Source organism: Hylobates moloch, unplaced genomic scaffold, assembly GCF_009828535.3.
Source record: "Hylobates moloch isolate HMO894 unplaced genomic scaffold, HMol_V3 SCAFFOLD_3, whole genome shotgun sequence".
NCBI lineage: Eukaryota > Metazoa > Chordata > Mammalia > Primates > Hylobatidae > Hylobates > Hylobates moloch.
Window position 1 is genome coordinate 99,380,248 of NW_026652278.1, and position 23,147 is coordinate 99,403,394.

Consider the following 23,147-nt stretch of genomic DNA (forward strand, 5'->3'; position numbering starts at 1 on the left):
CCTCCCGGGCTTTTTTCTCTAAGATTCAACCGCTAGCAAGTGTTCTGTTGGCCAAGAAAAGCCGTTTCCAATTAAAAAAAATCTGTGAATTCAGTTACCCCAAATGAGAGAGGGGTTGGCGAGATCCCAGGCGCAGTGGAGTCCACAGGAATCACACACACAAAAACAACCACAACAACAAAAACACACACACAGATAGATTAGGGGAAGAAGGACAGGGTTGCCCCAACTGGAGGGCTGGTGAGAAAGGAGGGTGCGGGAGTTCGGAGAGAAGGCGTCGGGGGAGGTTTCCAGAGGGCTCCCAGGTCTCTTCTTTCGGAGCACTGAAGGCCGGCCTGGGCACTTGAGGGCCGAACGCAGCAGGCAGCCTCTGCGGAGATCAGGGCCGCAGCTTCAATGCCTGCTGGTGCCAGCCCCAGAGTGCCTGCTTGGCCCCTGCTGCCCCGCAGGCTCGAACGCCTTCCGACAGCAGTGTCTGCCTCGTTGAGCGGTTAGGACTGCTGGACAAGGCGCCGGCGCTGGGAGGTTTTGCGCAGAAGCCTCCTGAAGTCGTAGGGGTTGGCAGCTGGCCCTCTCTCCTCCTCCTTCTCCTCCTCCTTCTCCTCCTCCTCCTTCTCGGGGCTCTCAGCCTCTCGGCACCTGCAAGCGAAACCCAGGGCCCAAGTGTCAACCGCACCACAGTGAGCAGCACGTCCCCACCTACCCCGAGTTAGGCGGGTCCTCTTCCTCTCACGTTCTGCCAACCGCGGACATTTAGGAAAGGCACAATCGAAATGACTGGGTAATGGCCAAACGTATCTGCGATAATTCTCAGCAAGTTTTCAAAACTCCTCTAAGCTGAGGAGCAGAGGGGCTGGTGGAGCCTGGTGATGGTGTTTAGATACGTGCTAAGTACAGCTTCAGAAGGTGCAGTTTGGAAAGATGAGTTTGGATTGCAATAATTCAATAAACAAATATTTATTTTAATACCTTAATTTTAACAAACTTTGGTCAAACAGAAAAAACTCACATTGCCCAAATAGACACTCGATATTTTTCATTTTAAAACTGCTCAGATGTTTCTTTAAAAAATGCTCGCTCAAAATCTGACCAACTGCTCTGTAAGTGACACCAAGAGCTATGGGCCTTGTTGGCTTTTTCAGTGTTTCAATGTTTTCAATGAGGCTGCTGGGCTAAGTTTCTGAATCCATTGCTGGGAACCCCTGCCAATGTTTACCTTTAGATTCTGCAGCTTGTCTGGGAAGTGGGATATTCCCTAAAAATGCAGCTACATAGATTTATTCACTCCCCATTCATTCATTCATTCATTCACTGAGCACCTGCTAAGTACCAGCCACCAGTGTAGGTGACAGGTGAGCAGGAGTCCTTGCTGTCATGGAGTTTATAGTCTAGTGCAGGAGACCCACAGACAACTTGAAAACACCAGGGGGTGAGAGGGTGCTACACAGAAAAGTAAAGCTGGGTAATGGGGAAAGAGTGGGGTGTGTGTGTGTGTGTGTGTGTGCATGTGTGTACAGGCAATTTCATACAGGGTGGTCGGAAAGGCTTCTCTGATAAGGTGATATATGAGGAGAGACCTGAAGGAAGAGAGTGAGCCATGCAGATTTCGTGGGGAAGGGCAGTAATTCCAGGATGATAGATCAAGCAATGTAAAGGCCGCAAGACCAGAGTGTACACATCGTGTTCAAGGAATAGCAAGGAGACCACTGTGGCTTGAAAAGAGTAAGCAAGAGGGGGAAATAGCAAGAGATGAGAGGAGGAATGAGGATAGAGTGTTCAGATAATTTAGTGTTCAGATAACTTGATACTACGTCAAGGACTTGACTTCTACTTACAATGAGAGAAATATTGAAGGGTTCTGTGCAGAGGAATCACTCATAACAGGATCTGTCTGCCAGGATGAAAGTAGGAAGGCCTGTTAGGAGATTCTGTAGTAATCCAAGCAAGTCTGATAGTGGCTTACACTAGGCTTGTGGAGGAGGGGGTGAGAACTGGCCAGATTCTGGTCATACTTGGAAGTAGAACTGAAAGGGTTGGCTCACTGATGGATTAAATGTGGGGTGTGAAAGAGAAGAACCAAGAATGTCCCCAAGGCTTTTGGCTTAAACAACTGGAAGGATGGAACTGTCATTTAATGAGATGGAGAAGGCTGCAGAGAAGCATAATTTTTGCAGTGGGATAAACATTTTAGTTTTGGTTATACTAAGTTTGAGATATTTATTAGATATTCAAGAGGATAGCAAATACATAAGTCATGGCAAGGCTAGATACTTCAGGTCACGAATTTTAAGTACAAAGACAATTCCCTTCCTTCCTTCCTTCCTTCCTTCCTTCCTTCCTTCCTTCCTTCCTTCCTTCCTTCCTTCCTCCTTCCTTCCTTCCTTCCTTCCTTCCTTCCTTCCTTCCTTCCTTCCCTCCCTTCTCTCTCACTCTTTTTCTCTCTTTGTCTCTTTCCTTCTCACTCTGTCACCCAGGCTAAAGTGCAGTGGTACAATAACAGCCTCACTGCAGCCTCAACCTCCAAAGCTCAACTGATCCTCCAGCCTCAGCTTCCTGAGTAGCTGGGACTACAGGCATGAGCCACTATGCCTGGCTACTTTTTTTATTTTTATGTTTTTGTAGAGACAGGATCCCATTAATGTTACCCAGGCTGGTCTTGAACTCCTGGGCTCAAGTGATCCTCCTGCCTTAGCCTTCCAAAGTGCTGGGATTACAGGCATGACCCACAGTGCCGGGCCAGGAATTTTAAGTACTCAGACAATATTTAAGGTCATGAGAGTGCATGTTGATAAAGCAAAGGACTGGGACACTCCATTATTGAGAGATCAGTGAAATGAGAAAAGTCAGCAGGGAGAATGAGAAAGAGCAGCCAGTAAAGCAAGAGGCAAACCAAGAGAAGTGCTGTCCTGAAGGCCAATGAATGAAGTACTTAAAGAAAAAATGAGTAACATAGGTGTTAAATCACAGAGCATGGCAGAACGGAGGCTGCTGTTGACCTTGGCAGAGGCAATTTCAGTGTCGTGCTGGGAGAGGAAACCTGAGTGAAGCAGCTCAAGAGAATAGGAAGAAAGAATATGCAGGAGGTAGTATCATTACTCTTTCATGTATTTTTCATTTACTATACTGAAGAGCAGAAAAAGTGGGTGGTTGTAGAGGGGGGATTGGGTCAAGGGTACTTTTTATGATGGATCTGAATGCATCATGTTCATTAATTGCCAGAAATGATTTGGTAAAGAGAACAAACATTCAAGGTGCAGAAGAGAGAGGGGACAATTGCAGGACAATGCTCTTGAGTCAACGATAGCACTTGGATTTAGTGCACAAAGGGAAGGTTTCACTTTAGCTAGGAGGGTGGAAAGGTCATCCATAGAATCCTGAGGGAAGTAGATGGGTAAGTGGTAGACCACTGATAGATTCAGCATGTGTCTGTTATCTGCTACTGTTATAAAAGAAGGTTTTCAGCTGAGAGCCAGGAAGTTTGGAGGGTTTGAGGAGAGAGGAGGAAGTTTGAAAGAGTGGACCGGGAAAGTGGCATAAGGAATTTTTAGGGAAATGTAATATTGCAAAGTAACTAAGGGCCTGCCTAAGGTGTGGCCATAATTTTAAGTGGGATTAAATTGTTCTGATTTTACTCAGCATTGGAGTTTGCAAGTTGAATATAATTGAAGGAGAGAGGGCAAGGCCATTGGAAGTATATGCAAATGAATGAAAATAATGATGAAAGGAGAGGTCTAGAATGTAGCCTGCAGATGGAATATGCCTTTATTCTGGTCCGTTCTGAACAGGGAATTAAAAGGAAAAGAAAAAGAAAAAAACCTTTGGCAAGGTCTTTCAGGGCATCCTGAGCCCAGTGGATACTTGACAGGGAAGGTCAAGTAGCATCATGATGGGTACTGAACGAGCAGATCATCCTCTTCTGAGTTACTGACTTGAATTTTCATACTTATTCAGCTTATTTCTGTTTTAAGAATATTAAGTATCGACTATCTGCCAGGTATATCACACACATTATTTCTAATTCTAAGGACAACACTGCAAGGCCTTAGATTCTTGTTATTCTCAATTTGCAGATGAGAAAACAGACTGATCCTAGTTGCCATGGCTAGTAAGAAGTGGAGTGCAGATTCAAATCCAGTAGGCTCAAATCTTATGCTTTCCTCCTTGTATCCTTTTGCCTCTTTTTTTTGTTGATGCTTCTTTCCCAATTCTCCTGTCTCTTAACTGAGGCACTTGTGTTCCATCTTATTTTCCCCTTTTTATCCTCCATTGGTCATCTTGCCATAATTAAAACCAGCTTATGCCCTAACCACCCCACATCTCTCACCACTGCCCAACAGAGACCCCACTAGGTCCCATCTTCAGAGGAGACAAGCAGATGTCAGCCTCTTGTTGTCCTCTTTTCCTCTAGTGCCATTCTCTAATCACTGATTGCCTGCCACCAGCTTTTATTCATTTAAAGTCCATGAGAACAATGAACTATCAAAAAAAAAACCAAGAAAACAATCTCACTTACAGCAGCTACAAAAAATACTTAGGAATAAATTTAACCAGGGAGGTAAAAGATCGATACACTGAAAAGTATAAAACATTGATGAATGAAATTGCAGATGACACAAATAAATGGAAAGATATTTCGTGTTCGTGGATCAGAATAATTAATATTGGAAAAACACTCACACTACCCAAAGCAATCTACAGATTCAATGGAATCTCTATCAAAATTCCAATGACATCTTCACAAATATAGGAAAAACAATCCTAAAATTTGTATAGAACCACAGAAGACCCCAAATAGTCAAAGCTATCTTGAGCAAAAAGAAGAAAGCTGGGAGACATCACACTACCTGATTTCAAACTATATTACAAAGCTATAGTAAGTCAAACAGCATGGTACTGGCATAAGAACAGATGCAGAGACCAACAGAATAGAAAGCCCAGAAATAAATCCAACATTTGCAGTCATTTGATTTTCAACAAAGATGTCAAAAACACGCAATGGGGAAAGGACAGTCTCTTCAATAAATGGTGTTGGAAAAACCACATGTCCACATGCAGAAGAATGAAATTAGATTGTTATCTCACTTACAAAAAGCAATCTCACATACAAAAATCAATTCCAAATGGATTAAAGACTTAAACATTAGACATGAAACTGCAAAACTACCGGAAAATATAGGGGCTAGCTCATGTGATGCTGCCTAAAAAGAGAAAAGAAAAGAAAGAAATTATAAGGGAAAAGCTCCATGACATTGGTCTGGGCAATGATTGTGATCTCAAAAGCACTGGCAACAAAAGCAAAAAATAGACAAATGGGATTACATCAAACTAAAAAGCTTCTGCACAGCAGAGGAAACACTCAACAGAATGAAGAAACAATCATTTAAATGGGAGAAAATATTTGCAAACTATTCACCTAATAAGTGGTTAATATCCAAAATATATAAGGAACTGATACAACTTAGAAAAAAAAACCCAAACAGAAAACAACCCTCAAATAACCCAATTAAATAATGGGCAAAAGACCCAAATAAACATTTCTCAGAAGACTGAGAAATGGTCAACATGTGTATGAAAAAATGTTCAATATCACTAATCATTGGGGAAATGCAAATTACAAACACAATGAGATATCATCTCACACCTGTTAGGATGGCTACTATAAAAAAGATGAAAGGTTACAAATGTTCGCAAAGGTGGGGAGAAAAGGGAAACTCTTGCACATCATTGGTGGGAATGTCAATTAGTACAGCCATTATGGAAAACACTATGGCAGTTCCTCAAAAAATTAAAAACAGGCTGGGCATGGTGGCTCATGCCTGTAATCCCAGCACTTTGGGAGGCCGAGGTGGGTGGATCACCCGAGGTCAGGAGTTTGAGACCAGCCTGGCCAACATGGTGAAACCCCATCTCTACTAAAATTACAAAAATTAGATGTGTGTGGTGGCAGGCACCTGTAATCCCAGGTATTTGGGAGGCTGAGGCAGGAAAATCACTTGAGCCTGGGAGGCGGAGGTTGCAGTGAGCCGAGATTGTGCCATTGAACTCCAGCCTGGTTGACAGAGCAAGACTGTGTCTCAAAAATAAATAGATAATAAAATAAAATAAATATGATCCTACTTCTGGGCATATATCCAAAGGTAATGAAATCAGTATGTAAAAAAGATATCTAGGCTGGGTGCTATGGCTCACGCCTGCAATCTTAGCACTGTGGGAGGCCGAGGCGGGTGGATCACTTGAGATCAGAAGTTCAAGACCAGCCTGGCCAACATGGTGAAACCCCATCTCTACCAAAAATATAAAAATTAGCCGGACACAGTGGCACGCCCCTGTAATCCCAGCTACTCTGGAGGCTGAGGCAGGAGAATCGCTTGAACTTGGGAGGCAGAGGTTGCAGTGAGCCAAGATCGCGCCACTGCACTCCAGCTTGGATGACAGAGCGAGACTCACTCAAAAAAAACAAAAAAAAATCTGCACTCAGATGTTCATTGCAGCATTATTCACAAGAGCCAAGATATGGAATCAACTTAAGAGTCCATCAATGGATGAATGGATAATGAACATGTGGTATATGTACACAATGGAATACCCTTCCACCTTAAAAAACAAAGAAATCTGGCTGGGCGTGGTTCTGGGAGGCCGAGGAGGGCGGATCACGAGGTCAGGAGATTGAGACCATCCTGGCTAACACGGTGACACCCTGTCTCTACTAAAAATACAAAAACAAAAATTAGCCGGGCGTGGTGGTGGGCGCCTGTAGTCCCAGCTACTAGGGAGGCTGAGGCAGGAGAGTGGCTGGAACCCGGGAGGTGGAACTTGCAGTGAGCCGAGATCACGCCACAGACGAGGCCCGTATAAAAAAAAAAAAAAAAAACCATTGTAAAACAACAAGAATGAAAGGACAGAATGTAAATGAAAAATCTGCAAAAGACAAGCACACAGAGCCGTGAGTAGAAGAGTAGTTACCAGGGAATGGTCGTGGGACTGGGGAGAGATCAGTCAAAGGATACAAAATGTCAGTTAGACAGGGGGAATAAATTCAAGAGATCTATTGTACAACATGGTGACTATAGTTAATAAAAATGTATTGTGTACTTGAAAACTGCTGAGGGTAGATTTTAAGTGTTTTCACCATAAAAAGATAGCTAAGTGAGGTAATTTATATGTTAATTAGCATGATCCAGCCATTCCACAATGTACACACTTATCTTAAAACATCATGTTCTATACCATAAGTTTATACACGTTTTATTTGTCAATTAAAAAAATCACAAGGCACTCGGTTCACCATTGTTGTTGTCTCTTACTCCCAGACTTACACCCTCTTGGGCAATGCCAATACTTGGTGCGTGTATATACACAAAAAGATATTCTTTGTGCACTAAAATCTTCTGACATGTAGCTTAGTCTCAAATTTCTCCAATTGTTTCAATAGCACTATTTTGCTGTTTGGTTTTTGTTTTCTATTTTAAATTCAGGATACTGTCAAGGCTGTTTTGTCTCTGTCATCTTCCTTAGTTTAGGGAAAAAAATCTTATCTGAGTTACCTTGTTCAGCTTTGTTATATCAGTATACTTTTCCTCTAGCATCAAGCACTTGGATGTAAGGATCACATCTTATGCACTATTCTATCCACCCCTTCTTCAAATGCCCAGCATGATCTTTTGCATAGGATGGAAATACTGAGTAATGGTTAAGGCCATCAACTCTAAACTTAGAAATTCTGGCTCCATGAACTTATCATCTAGGTGACTCTTTGCAGTCACTAAACTTTGTAGACTTAGCCTCCTCATCTATAAAATGGGGCAATAATCATAACTGCCTCATGCGGTTGCTGTGAGGATTAAATGAGACGATAGCATAGTGCCTAGCACAATGTAGGCAGTCAACAATGCTAGCTGCTAGCATTTATTCCAGTGGATACTAAATACACATCCATAGACATCACTTAATCTATATCAGGAGTATTTCAGGGATAGAACGCTTTCATAGCAGACGTGTATCTGCCAGTGGGGGGAAGGGGAAGGATACATTGGAGAAGGGGCAGGGTGAGATTTTAAAATGAGAAGCAGGTAAGTCAGTGAAAAGCAAATGGGCAGGGAGTGAACATCTGGGATTTTAGTTCACTAACTGAATGTGTGACCTTGGGCCAATCACTTAATCTTTCTGGCATTTGGTGTTCTTCTGTACAGAGCTCTGTGATTAGACTAGAACATCTCTAAGCTCCAACATATTACAGTTCTGGATCCCAAGATGGAAGAGCACATCTTCTTTTGGAGGCAAAGGGCAAATATCATAGTTCAGATGGATTCTGAAAAAGCAAATAAAGATGACAATAGCCACCACTGATGGAACACGTTTCCTATGCCTCTCCTAAGTACCCTATTGCTACATTTAGTCTCTACAACAACATGGTGAGGCAGTTATTAGTAAATTCTTTGGCAGATATGGAAATGAAGCTTAAAGAGTTCAACTATCATGAGCAAGGTCACTCAACAACTAAGCAGCAGGATCAGGATCCAAACCTAAGTCCATGTGACTCTTAAACTTCTTTTCTTAACCACCATGTCACGTTGTAAAATGGGTGAGGGTTCTGAGGACCCTAGACTTACAGGATATTCATTTAGAATTTTGGATGAACAGCTTTTTGTTTCCCTTCATTACTCCCATTTTTCATATGCCATGTTTGTTTTATTATGTACTCTGATCTCAAAAAGCCACAAATATTTTGGGAGGAAAGAGAAAAAAATTCCCAAAGTATGAAATAAGCTACAAAATAATTTACTTAATGTCAGAAAGTTGGTGGCAAGGTGAGAATTCAAGTCCAAAATATGCATTTTTCCATGAATCTTTCTCTCAAATGTTTTTGGGTCTGATGTCATTGATTCTGAGAAATTAATAAGCATAACTAAGAAACCAATGAGTAATTAAAATTACATTGAGCTTGAATATAGATTTTGGATATGATATATTGCTTACAATTAGATGACCATGTAATAATTTATCATCCAAACTGAAGTACTTTTATTAAATAACAGGAGGTTTTGTTAATAATTACACCAAGAAAACAGGTATAAACTCAGTTTTTGCTAGGAAAACTGAGGTGTCTGATTACTCTACTACAACACTGTACATGACGTTACTTTTAAACACCATATCACTCAAAAGATGCAATATTCAATAAGAGTGCTTTGTCATTCATCTATATATAAAGTGAAATATCTTAAGAAATGAAATTGTGAGTATAAAACTGCTAATGCTGTACTTTAAAGTTTAGCTTTTTACCTTTCATTAGCCTTAATACATTGATTCTGGAGTTCTTGCTGTGGTCTTCGTTCTCTTAAACTAGGGCTATGTTCCTTTGGTCCAGAACGACTGGGCAAAAATTCCTTATAATAGAAATCTTCCAAATCTAATAATTTTCCCTGACTGTAAATGAACACACAAACACACCATTGCATCAATCTAATTTTCTACTCAAACTTATATGATACTTTTTTTTCTTTAAAAGTGTTTACTATAATTTAGAGTAACATACACATGTCAATAGAAATGGAAGGTCTTGAAATGTGGGAAAAACAGTATATCCCATAAGTAAGAAAGAAAAACCTTCATATCTTACCTTGAATAGAACATTAGCTGTGGGAGCACATTTTCCTGGTTCTATTGCACTGAACTTGGCACCAAACTAGTGGTTACTAGAATAGCCAGTGATTGCAGTGTTTCAGTTTGGCCAGTCCAGATCAGCAGTCACTACTGACCTTTAGGCCATTATCAGAAAAGCTCTCCTTTGTGTACTAATACTCAGCATTTTCAAATTTTATCAGTCCTCAGTACATTGATACACATATGATCTTAACTTACCTCCTTCATGAATAACATTCTGGCCTCCCTTTACTCTTTGTTCTTTAGTGGATTAATTTCTGTGCTAGATTTTAACACCCACACATGACATACACACAAGGGTGCCCATGTTAATTCTTGGTTCTACTCAGGGCACAGTCTGGTTCCTATGGTGCTCAGTATCTGTAGTCTGATGGGACTTCCTAAGAGATAAACAGGTAGGTCTGGAAAACCTCCAGGTGTTACAGTGCTCCCAGGAAAACACACTTTGAAAATTACAGATACTAATCTAAAAAGGACTTTCAGGATGTCACTGATTCAGAAATGAAGAACGATGTTCACTCATGCTTAACAGAAACGCTCTTGTTTGTTCTTAGCACTCTGTCTGGAAATTGGTTGACGTGAACATTTATTAGAACAGTGATATAATATTAAAAGAGTAAAATATCAGTGGGAAATATAAGAAAAGGAGAAGAATGTGAATTTAAGTGTGCTATACTTGCAGGTAACATAAGCTTTATCTTCTTTTTTTTTTTTGAGACGGAGTCTCGCTCAGTCTCCCAGGCTGGAGTGCAGTGGCGCGATCTCGGCTCACTGCAAGCTCCGCCTCCCGGGTTCACACCATTCTCCTGCCTCAGCCTCTCTGAGTAGCTGGGACTACAGGCGCCCACCACCACGCCCGGCTAATTTTTTGTATTTTTAGTAGAGACGGGGTTTCACCGTGGTGGTCTTGATCTCCTGATCTCGTGATCCGCCTGCCTCGGCCTCCCAAAGTGCTGGGATTACAAGCGTGAGCCACCGCACCCGGCCAAACTTTATCTTCTTAACAAATCCATAAAAATTACAAGCAGCAAGATTTAGCATGTGTAGAAGGAGAAAAAGCAAAAAGGAGTTGGGGAAAGAAAATTCATGAATACAGGCATGTTCAAATTGCCCAAGCAAAACCATTCCATGGAACAAGAAAAGCAAATTATCTATTGGGAGGGTACGATTCATTTAAAACATATTTAAATTCTTAGTGCTATGCTGGCTCCATAGATTTCCAGTAGGCAGGATCTTATAAATTATATATAAATCACATATTTGTAACATAAAAGTATTGAGTGCACATTACTTTCCAAATCTATCCATATAAAACAGGTGACTTCTTTTTTTTTTTTTTTTTGAGACGGAGTCTTGCTCAGTCGACTGCCCAGGCTGGAGTGCAGTGGCGCGATCTCGGCTCACTGCAAGCTCCGCCTCCTGGGTTCACACCATTCTCCTGCCTCAGCCTCCTGAGTAGCTGGGACTACAGGCGCCCGCCACTACACCCGGCTAATTTTCTTTTTGTATTTTTAGTAGAAACGGGGTTTCACCGTGTTAGCCAGGATGGTCTCTATCTCCTGACCCCGTGATCCGCCAGTCTTGGCCTCCCAAAGTGCCGGGATTACAGGCGTGAGCCACCGCACCCGGCCTAAAATAGGTGATTTTAAATCATAATTTGAACACATGGATTTTTATTTTTGTTTGAATAAGATGACTGATTGAAATTGGGAATAATTACCTGTCTTTCCTCGGTCTTCGTTTTTCTTCTTGGATTGACTTCTAAAGGAAAGAAGAATTCAAAAGATCTATATAATATTATGATCTTAATATAATTGATATATTACTATAATCTTAATATGTAAATACATTTACTCTTAAAAGACTAAGTTAGAAATAAGCAAGTGGATACAATATTTTAAAAACTTAAAGAAATATAATTTACTCAAGTTTTATTAATTATAAATTTCTGGTTATTTTTGCCACACCTAAACTGAAATGAATCTTTGCATTCCATATGAAAAATGTATTTCCCACACAGTGACCAATATAGACAAGGCTACATAAGATCTATTTACTACAAATGGGAGCAAACTGTAAAATTTCTGGGAAGCCCATTTCTCTATACAAATGCAGTTGTGATGGAAGCAGGTTAATTAAGCTGCTTTGAATATCTTGCTTCTTTGTCTGCAGGTAAAACAGATGGGTGAATATGGAGGGCAGGTGCAAAAGTCCGCAAAAAGAATGGAATTGACTTCATAAACCTATAGGAACCCATTTATGACATAAACGTAGCAGCACAGATGAAACATGTTTTCATTTGCACAATGTTTTCATAGTTGAGAACTTTATGTATCAAGGTCAGAACAAATTAAGATATGCAAGTATGGAAATAATTAGATATATTTTAACTGATACTTCAATTTGAACACTAACAAAATGGTCTTTTGTATATAAGTTTCACCTTATATACAAACCAGTATTATCTTTTGCACTGCAGCATTAATAATGCGTTTTCGTGTGTGTGCTACTTCAATATATTTCAGCTCATACATTTACATGTTGCCACAGCATATTTGTCTGTTAGGCTGAGAAAACAGACACCATACTCACCTTGAACAAACTGAAGATATTATAGTTGTGGAAACCCTATAGCAGGTATCAAGTTGGCTGGTACCATAAAAGTGTTGTATAACAAAAATGACAGTTAATAATGGTTTATAAATACTGAGGGTTTTCCCCAGTATTCTTAGAGACACAGTAAGTCATGTTTTTTTTCAGGATTTATCATTTGTTATGCTCTAAAATAGTAGATGAGTGAAACAGTTCATGGTTTCTTTTATTCTTATTGGTTGGCATTTTAACAGGTGGATGAGGTAGAAGTGAGTGCTTCCTTGCATCAAGTCTAGGAGGAGACCATTCAGGAAATAATGTAAGGGCAGGATATCAATTACATTCCTGTTCTCCCATTTCCTATCACTTCACATTCTTGATCCAATGCCCTAGGCTAAGAGGCGCTTACAAATAATTACATTGCCCACATAGGAAGAGTGGCCATTAGCAGTTCAGTTAAAGATCTCTGGGACTGGGGTGGTGTTTGTTGTGGTGGTTGTTTCTGTTTTAACATGACTTCAGTAGTAGTTTCCTACAGAGGTCCTGCCTCCCTCATCCATTACCTGAAAAAAAGTCCCTTTTGTTCTAGGTAACAATTGCCTGTAGTTCAAAGTTATGCTCAAGTGATGGCGCTATGTTGAGTGACAGAGATGCCCTATATATAACCACAAATCAAATAATGTTCTGCCCTTGAATTCTCAGGCTGGTGAAGATCCTATTTATACCAGATCAGCACTTCCCTCTGGGACATGGTGTATATAAGTTGGTTCTCAGTTACAGGAATTCCTAGAAGAGGACGTATTGTCCAGACATCTTTCACTCTTGCCTGTGTTAGAATATTCTTTTTTTCTTTTCTTTGTTTTTGAGACAGGGTCTCGCTCTGTGACTCAGGCTGGAGTGCAGCGGTGCAATCTCGGCTCACTGCAACTTCTGCCTCCTGGGCTCCAGTGATCCTCCTACCTTAGCCATTGTTGTAGCTGGGCCTATAGTCATGACCCATCACGCCCAGGTAATTTTTGTATTTTTTGTGGAGACGAGGTTTCGCTATGTTCCCCAGGCTGGTCTCGAACCCCTGAGCTCAAGCGATCCACCCACCTTGGCCTCTCCAAGTGCTGGGATTATAGGTGTGAGCCACCGTGCGTGGCCTTGTGTTAGAATATTCTCATGAAATGTAATTCAATAATCTTATTTTTCCAAAGATTATTTAAGATGGCTCATAATATAAGTTGTTATACAATCAAAGTAATAAAGTAAAAATTGTAAATGGAGAAACAAAGGAGGCAAAGGAGGTAGGTGCATTAAGATGGAGGCTTACATTTGTCTCTTAGTTTCCTAACAGATGGGGCTAAAAGGGGAGCATGATGCATTAACCTCCACCCTTTGTCATGAAAAGGGAAGCATATCACTCCTCAAAGGTGAGGATTTTATAAGAAATTTATTTCATGGACTTTATAGTGGGGACTTTTTGCTAAGATGTACAATGTTTTCAATTATAGTTTTGAAATTACAAATTAAAAACTTGGAATTTGAAATGAAAATAAAGAAGCAAATGTCCCATGGCAGTTTCTTGTAGAACCAGAGTAGAGGGAAGAAAGAAAGAGGAGACAAACATGACTCACATAGATTTTCTGGCTTGGGTATTTCTTGAGGAGGCCTTTAAAGAATAGTGTCTTAGCTCTGAAGACTTTGAAGAACCTGTTCCTTAATCAGGCACACTGCACTCCCCCTCCAGCCCCACCCGACATAAAGAAATATGTTTTATGACAAAACGTTAAAATTCGTATCCATTACATCATGGTGAGCACAATCTTACTTTCCTTTTGGTAATACACTACCAATTTCTTTATTTAGATGGATGAAGAAGGAGCTAAAACGTTGAAGTTAGGAAGAAAAAGACTTTGGAGTGGCCAAACTAGCTACTGCTGTAGTTCAGGGAAAGTACTGGAAAGAATGATAGAATTGGAAGGGATCTCTGATAAGATTGTGTTCGATTACTCGTTTTTTTGAGGAAACTTGGCCCTGAGTCATTTTTGCTGATGCTGCACAGCTTTGAGTGTTAGCCCAGGCAGTACGACAGGCCGTGCGCACTCTGCTAATGCTCTCCTCCACAGGCACGCTTCTGCGGCTTGGCTCACTCTTATTTAGGACACAGCAGCAGCATTTCCTGGACGTAGAGATAAAGAGCATCAAGTCATAGGAAAGAGGCAATACTGATGTTAAGGCTGCCAGAGTCACCATTGTAAGAAGTGATATCCAAGGAGAAAAAAAAAAACACAAAAACAATAAAAATAGCAAAACAATTGAAAGCAGAGATGTTTGTGTTGGGCAAATGTAAAGGAAATAATTTTCTACAACTCAACAGCCCCTGAGAGTACTGTACTACAGCGGTCTATTATTTAACAGTTTTCTAGTTACAATGTTAGCAGCACAGTGTTCTGAGGACTGTGGCTGTAACAGCGAGCATAGGCCCTGCCTCCATAGAGCTTCTAGTTTAGAGGGGGAAGTCACACAGGAGACAAGTAGACAAATAAATATTTATAAATGCAGTGAAGAAGGCTGGGTGTGGTGGCTCACACCTGTAATTCCAGCACTTTGGGAGGCCAAGGTGGGCAGATCACCTGAGGTCAGGAGTTCGAGACCAGCCTGGCCAACATGGTGAAATCCCGGCTTTACTAAAAATACAAAAAATTTAGCTGGGCATGGCAGCAGGTGCCTGTAATCCCAGCTATTTGGGAGGCTAAGGCAGGAGAATCGCTTGAACCTGGGAGGCAGAGGTTGCAGTGAGTTGAGATCGGGCCACTGCATTCCAGCCTGGGCAACAAAGTGAGACTCTGCCTCAAAAACAACAACAACAACAACAACAATAACAAACGCAAAATGCACTGGAGAAAAATGAAGCAGGCCAGGGACATACAGAGAGATTGGGTGCTGCCTTAGCCATGGCAGTCAGAGATCCTCTCTGGTAAGTATAGATCCAAATGAAACCAACCCAATAGCCCCATAGGCTGTTCTTTTTGATAAACATAGAAACTAACCCTTCTGGTCTTAAAGTTTGAAACTTTTGTTTTATCTGAGTTCCCTCCTCAGGAAATAACCTTCAGGCCTCTCAAAAAAAGGACTGAAACTCACCACAACACTGCACTCATTCACCATGATTGCTTCCTTGCCCCTCCCCAGTTCTTGTTTTCTTAAACATTGTTACATTTCTTCCCTGCTATATAAATCCCGGCATTAGTCTGTAAGGGAGATGGATTTGAGACTGAGCTCGTGTCTCCTGGGCTGCAGCACCTGATTAAGGCCTTCCTCCTTGGCAATACTTGGTTCAGTGATTGTCTTTCTGTGTGGCGTGCAGCCGGACCTCAACCAAACCCCTGGTGTTTCAGTAACAAGAATCAAGTACAAACATTTTGAATAGTGCTACAATAAAAGTTCACAATACTGTATTGTATATTTCAAAATAACTAAAACAGTGGAATTGGGATGTTCCTAACACAAAGAAATAAATGCTTGAGATGATGGATACTCCAGTTACCCTGATTTGATCATTGCACATTGTATGCTTGTATCGAAATATCACATGTATTCCATAAACATGTACAACTAGTATGTATCCATAAAACTGAAAAATAAAACATTAAAAAAAGTAAAGAGAATTTTCATTCACTGAAGTGACCCTGGGTCATCAAGAAAGGGTTTAAAATATGCAGTATATTTTAGAAAGACTTTAATGAAAAACATTTGAAATTACAGAAAGTGTTTGGTGGCTAAAGGGAGTGGGGCCTCATTACAGTCACACTTCTCACTATGTGTAATGCCTCAAATCCTGGGAAGGGCCAGATAAATATGAACACATGGTATATTTTCACTTGTAATAATATACTCCTTTTCTGTGTTTTATTTTTCATTGAAGCCATAGATTTCAAACTCAGAGTTATAAAAAAGGATCCTATTCCCTAATGACTTAGGATGTATGGAAATATAGTCACTTAAAAATAATAGTGTGATGACAAAGTAAGCTTCTTGGGGATGGAACTCATTTGTGAGGCTCAGAATTTGCTCCACAGTTCTCACTGGTTGTTAGTAATAACATTTCACTTCAGTTCAGGTCTTTTACAGTTTCTCATACTGGGAATAGTATCTGCTGTTGAAGCCATCACAATCACTTGTCATTTCAGTTGCACTTAATAAAGACCATTGAGTATCACTGACTACTTAAACTCAGGGTTAACAGGGAATGTTTGGTAATTTCTAATCTTGTTTCTGCTGTTCTATTTAACTGCATGAACAAATGTCAGAGTATTTGCTGCTTTTTAAATTGACAGCATAGAAAAAAATCAATTTCATTTCTTAATCGGCTTCACATAAAGTGACTGTCAAACGCAGGTATCTGGAATTTTAGATTTTTCTCACTTTATTCCTATTTGTTTTTCATTCTTTTATTTCATTGCTCTCATTTGTACAACACATATTTATTGCATGCCTGCTATGTGTCAGGTTGAATGCAATAGGCACTCCTTGACCTCGTGGAAGCCACACCAATCCCTCTTTAGCATGATAAAGTGTCATAAAAGGGAAGTATGGGCTTCTTCGGGAGGATATAGGAAGAGTGCTCTTGGGATTTGGGAGTGACAAGAAGGTTTCCTGAAGAAAAAGACATCTAAGCTGGGGGTGTTTTGATCACGAAAGACAAGAAGAGGAAGAAGATGTGTGTTTTAGGCTGAGAAAAGGGCATGCCCAAGGACAAATGTTCATGGACAATTTGAAGGAGGAGAATGCAGGTTGCTGGGAAGGAAGGGCTGGAGTGGAGTTTGGAGGGGTGAATGAATGAATATCAAGCACAGAGGATGGAAAGGTGAGCAGGGCCCAGATTTTGACAGACCTTCATATCTTAGGACAGTGGGAAGTAACAGAAAAGTTCCATCAATGGGAGGATAGTATAATTGGATATTAATTTTAGAAATACAACTCAGGCTACAGTGTGGAAAATATGTTAATTAGAAGGGGAAAAACAAGACCAAGGGACCAGTAAGAGGAGTGACTCAGAACTACTGACAAGACATGCTGGCCTGGAAGAGGGTATTAGCACAGAGCATAGAGAGAAACAGAAACTCAAGAGATATTTGGATTTAGAGTTTTGAATATGGAAGATGAGAACGAGGGAGAAGTCAAGGTAATAGTCAGATTACTGGCTTCTAAAATTTGTTGACTATTCACAAAAGACCACATATTTTGTGATTCTATTTATAGGAAATGTCCAGAATAGGCAAATCTACAGAAACAGAAAACTAGATTGGTGATCGCCCAGGGCTTGGGGCAGGCAGTCGGGAGTGGGAAGTGACTTCTAATGGGTTTCTTTTTAAGGTGATGAAAATGTGGTAAAATTGATTGTGATTACTGTACTAAAAACCATTTAATGTATATTAAGGTGGGTGAATTGTATGGCATGTGATTTATATCTCAACAAAGCTGTGAGTGTGTGCGCCCATGTATGGATGTGTATGTGTGTGTATATATCTCTATATATGTATACATGGATGCCTGTGTGTATCTATGTAGAATATGTAAAACAAACATTAGGTAGTTTGATATTTGAGTCTGGAGCTACAGAGAGATCTAAGCCAGCGATCAAGATTCAGAAATCAGCAGTCACTGAGGTTGTAGTAGCTAATGGGATTGTCTAAAGGAAATGAGAGGGGAAGAGAATGGGTTTCCACAGACAACCATCTGTGGAAACTGAAAAGAAATCACTAGAGAGGAGGGAAAGAACTAGAGAAGACTGGCGAACTTGGAGGTCAAGTGTGAACTTCATTTTCTGCCTGCGAGGTGGGAAACTTATTTCCAACTGATTCTCTGGGTTTCGACACATCCTCTGGGTTCTCCAGGGCGTAGGGGAGTGCTGCTCTCTCACTGTGGCAGTGGGGGGTGGAAGAGTGAATAAATATTGCAAACGAAGGGACCAGCCAGAGGGTGCAAAGGCCTTGGGAGCAAAAGGGAATGCAGCTCACCAGCAGAGTTTCAAGCAGTTCACTATGGCTCGAGGACAAAAAGAGGGCGAGAAAAGAGGCTGAAAAGCAGTCCTGGATCCCACGAAGAAGGCCTTGGAAGGAATGAGGACTTCATCCTGAAGGAGTTGCTGAGCCATTAAAGGAACAATTAAGGGAGGAGCATGGTTTAGAGACATTTGTCTCTATGGCTTAGAGACATTTTCAGGTGCAGGCTGGAGAGGATGCAATTAGGCAGTTACGTGGGACGTGAAATATTCCAGAGTGGAAAACAATTAATAGTCTGAAATATGGTAATTGCTGTGAGGTTAGAGGGGGGAAATGAGTTGAAGTGAGCTTTTGCAGGTAGAAGCCACAGTTACAGCCACTGATGGATCACAGGTATGAGAGAGAGGACAAAATCCAGAATGACTCCCAGGTTCTTGGTTTATGAGACCATGTAGATTACGTGGCATTCATAGAGAACAGGAACATGAGAAGAAGGCCAGGCTATCAGGGGCGACGCCAATGAGTCCTCATACTGTTAGTGAGCAGGAGCTGTGGGGTCAGAAGACCTCAATAAAATGAATGGCCTGGCAGCTAAGGCATGCTTATCTGTGTCTCAGAATCCTAATCTGAGAGATATGGATAATACATTCAGGGATATTTCCAGGATTAGCTATCACAGTGTATGTGAACAAGCCTTATTCTAGGCCTGGAATTTAAAAGATGCTTAATAAACGTCTGTTTCTCCTCTTCTTTCCTTTTCTCCTAGTTTCACCATAACCCACCCATTTACACCAGGGCCCCTCTCTGGAGAGCTCCTGCTATGATGGGTTTCTCTTTCTAAGTGGATATTTTCATATCAGCTCATATTAATGGACAAGCAGAGAAAGCTGCAAGGAGGACATGGTAGATACTACCATGGGAGAGGCTTGAATGCGAGGAAGAAGGGCTGGAGGAGATCAAAGTGCCCAGATCCCCAGCCCGGGGAGGGCAGTGAAGAGGAGACCAAGGGCATCTCTGTCCTGCCAGGCCTTCCTTTGTGCCTGAACTAATCTAGCCACAGTTTTCACACTGGCCATTAGTAGATGGCTCCCATCTGATAGTAAGAGTGAGCCACTTACATGTAGTAGATAATAGTATGTGGAGTCTTCAGGGTTATTTAATGTTTTGGGTTTCCGGGGTCGTCTTGGGGGTCTCAATATTTTTGGCTCCTCTCCTTTAGAGATACCTATAAGAAAGGTGATCATAAAAGTATTCAATTACAAAGACTATTATCAAGTGATGTTTTCCTTTTGGGATAAATAAGAAATTATATACATATGACTGAGGCTAAGGCTGAAGAAAAAGGAAATGCATTTACTGCATAACCAACCCTTATCCTACTCCTCACCACATGCTTTCCTCTAGTTGTCTGGTGGTCTAGGACATTGAGAGCTAAGGGGAAGAAAACGAGGAAGAAAAAGAAAAACAATGCAGCCAGGTGCAGTGGTTCACGCCTCTTATCCCAGCACTTTGGGAGGCCGAGGCAGGCAGATCACTTGAGGTCAGGAGTTCGAGACCAGCCTGGCCAACATGATGAAATCCCGTCTCTACTAAAAATACAAAAAAATTAGTCACGCGTGGTGGTGGGCACCTGTAATCCCAGCTACTTGGGAGGCTGAGGCAGGAGAATTGCTTGAAGCTGGGAGGCAGAGGTTGCAATGAGTCAAGACCATGCCATTGCACTCCAGCCTGGGCGACAAGAACAAAACTCTGTCTCAAGAAAAAAAAAAAAGGAAAGGAAGGGAGGGAGGGAGGAAGGAAGGAAGGAAGGAAGGAAGGAAGGAAGGAAGGAAGGAAGGAAGGAAGGAGAAAGAATGCACAGTTTGGTCACATGGAATTGAGTAGAGCAGTTCAGAGGATGGATGAGGTCAGGGGTCAAAGCTGCCAGAAAAAATTTTAAAAAGGAATGTTATGCTCACAGAATCTCTTCTGTCCCTTCCCTCCCCCTTGTACCAGCCTCACACAGTGACCCGTCTATCCAAGCACTGCACGATCTTCATTTTTAGGTACTGCCTCCTATGTTATGGCCCCAAATGAAGAGACAGCTCATTTGCAGGGTTGACTCTTTCTCAAAAGCCTAATCTATTCTTTCTCCAAAATTTAGAACCTCAAACTAGCAGCAGTTTTAGATATGATATTAAAAGAGTGACCAAGAAAGAATAAATTTTTTTTGTCTTTTCCTACTCTTTCTGTTAATATAGCCAAGATCTCAAACCTGGAGCAACACTGTCAGAGCCTCTGGTGATCTGTACACTTGGATGTTCATGTTCATTACAAGTGGCTTTATATTTACAGAGCTAATAGAACTCATTACATATTTCTATTTTTTTCACGATTCTTGACCACCCCATCCACCGACTCCGTTTGTGCAAGAATGTCTGCTCGACAGATCAGGATAAAAGTGTGAGTTGGGTATGGTACTTATTGGAAGGCTTCATTCAATATACCTGAGCACATATTTCTAGGTAGGACTTTAAAAGCAGTAATAGCTCATTCTTGCATACAGTAAAGGGGCAGTGATGATTCCTAATCCCCAGATGTTGAAATACACAGAGAAACAGAGCTGTCCCAAACTAGATTAATCGAATAAATGAATATTTATATTTATTATATGTAAACAACTGTGACTGGCAAGTGTAAATCAGCCTCAACCGAGGGTGAAAGACTCATAGACGTCTAACTTTCTAGTTCCCTGATCAGCCCACTAGGTGAAGATAACTGATCACAGCAGCATTCATATTCTGACATTATCCAGCTCATTCATTCCAAAAGGTATGGGAAATTTCTGGGTGACAAAGGAGATCAGCTAACTGGGAGTACTTCACAGAGGTGTAGTGCATGGAACAACGCTCCTCAGAGAAACCTCAACAATCACACATTACTGTCTTTTTTGAATAAAACAAAAAGAGATCTTTGTCAATGAGACCATGTTAGTACAGATTAGTAATAAATAAAAGTGAAAGAACTTGTCCAACCAATCCCTGGGGTTCATCTCCCATTCCCTCTCTCCCTTTTTCAAGGAATAGATGGAGGAGGTGGAGGGAGTCCAAATATCTGAGCCATTTCTGGATCCATCTTAGACTGTCACAGGCACGAGGAAAGATGGTAAGGCCTGAATTCTTGCCACCATCATAAATAGTGGTCTTTTATTTTTTTCCTTCTCATTATCCTCTCTCTCAGTGCTGATTATTAAATAGCTTCTATTGGCTCTCGCAAAGTTTTATCATTTCAAAATGCATTTGTCATATCCATTTATATTACTCATTTGAATCTGAATGGCAAGAAACATAAAAATATGGTATAAGTTATTAGATATTCTTAATATTTTTAGAAAGATGAATGTGATATGTGACTAAATTTTAACTTGGCTTTAATATTATTTAAAATCCGAATTAAAATATCAGAACATTACTATCATAATACAAGTTAATTAAAATGAAGATGGCCAAGAAGCTGAATAACTGCCAAGAGAGTGAAAAACAGAAAAAGGTTCTGGGAATAAGGGCATTATTGATCTTGTGTTCATTTTTTCATCAAATATTCCCCCATTCAATCTGATTTCTCTATTGAAAATGCTTTCTATTAGGTTGGTGCAAAGGGAATTGCGTAATTCCCTTTGCACCAACCTAATAGAAGGTGAAGGGTGCATTTCACCAACAAATCCAAAGGTCCTTTATCTGTCCCTGTTGTCTCTGACCCTTCTTCATTAAGCATTATTAAACACCCCTTGTCTTCATGACTCAGGATAAAGTTTCTGAAGGCAGATGCCTTATCTTATTTTTCTTTGTATTCCCAGTACTTATAGAAATACTTGACACATAGTAAGTGCTTAAGATGACTAAGTGATCTTCCCCTTGCCTCCTGGATTGAATCATCCTCTCCTCAGGTCCTGGCAATTTCTGGTGTTCCTAATGCACACCTCGGGTTTGACCCTCCCATCCCACAATCTCCTGCCCTAATTTCTTACTCCTTACTGAATACTTCTCTCTCAGACTCAAATGAACCCGCAGTCATCACTCTTCTCCATCTAAGATTCTGTACACTACACCCTCAATGGCAGCATTATTTCTGCTTCCCAGGTTGAGAACGCGGATAACACCTATGCCGTGTGCCTCTTCTTCATTTCCTACAGACAAGCAATCATTAACTTCTGTCCATTGTTTTGACACATCCTTTGAAATATCTAATATTCATCCACCACCTAGTCTCATTTGCCATTGCAATCACTCTGGATGAAATGACTCATTTAATAACTGTGGTAGAGTCTTAATATGGTTTCTATGCTTTATCTCACAAATGAAAACCAGATTTTCCTTTTTCTTTTTTTTTTGAGGTGGAGTCTTGCTCTGTCTCCACCTCAATGGAGTGCAATGGTGCAATCTTGGCTCACTGCAAGCTCCGCCTCCCTGGTTCAAGCTATTCTCCTGCCTCAGCCTCCCAAGGAGCTGGGATTATAGGTGCTTGCCACCGTGCCCAGCTAATTTTTATATTTTTAGTAGAGATGGGGTTTCAGCATGTTAGCCAGCCTGGTCTCAAACTCTTGACCTCAGGTGATCTGCTCACCTCAGCCTCCCAAAGTGCTGGGATTACAGGCGTGAACCACCACACCTGGCCCAGATTTTCCTTTCTTAAATACCACTTTAATTGTGAAATTTCAAGTTTCAAAAATTTATGATGATGCCTTTTTTCCTTCTTCATCAAGTTAAACTTCTGACTCCAGGTTATTTGCAATCTTAGCAATTTCAGTTTTATCTCCCATTTCCCCACAAATGAACATTCTCCTCTTGTCAGTCCAGTTATCTCACTGAAGCCCTAACAGACGACGTTTATAGCTGTAACTTTGCTTTTTCTCACCTTCTCATA

The 23,147-nt window shown here is 40.9% G+C and overlaps 1 protein-coding gene across 1 annotated transcript in view; it reads right to left on the reverse strand.

Moving 5' to 3' along the window:
• Nucleotides 1-416: 416 nt before the first annotated feature.
• The window catches only part of MYO3A (myosin IIIA), a 276,610-nt gene continuing 253,879 nt past the window's right edge, over nucleotides 417-23,147 (reverse strand). Inside the window, exons 32-35 of the mRNA XM_032144934.2 lie at nucleotides 19,364-19,470; nucleotides 11,384-11,424; nucleotides 9,283-9,426; nucleotides 417-639 (exon numbers count right to left, since the gene is read on the reverse strand). Coding sequence (XP_032000825.1) covers nucleotides 492-639; nucleotides 9,283-9,426; nucleotides 11,384-11,424; nucleotides 19,364-19,470 — 440 coding nt within the window. The 3' untranslated portion in view covers nucleotides 417-491. The remainder of the gene's footprint in view (nucleotides 640-9,282; nucleotides 9,427-11,383; nucleotides 11,425-19,363; nucleotides 19,471-23,147) is intronic.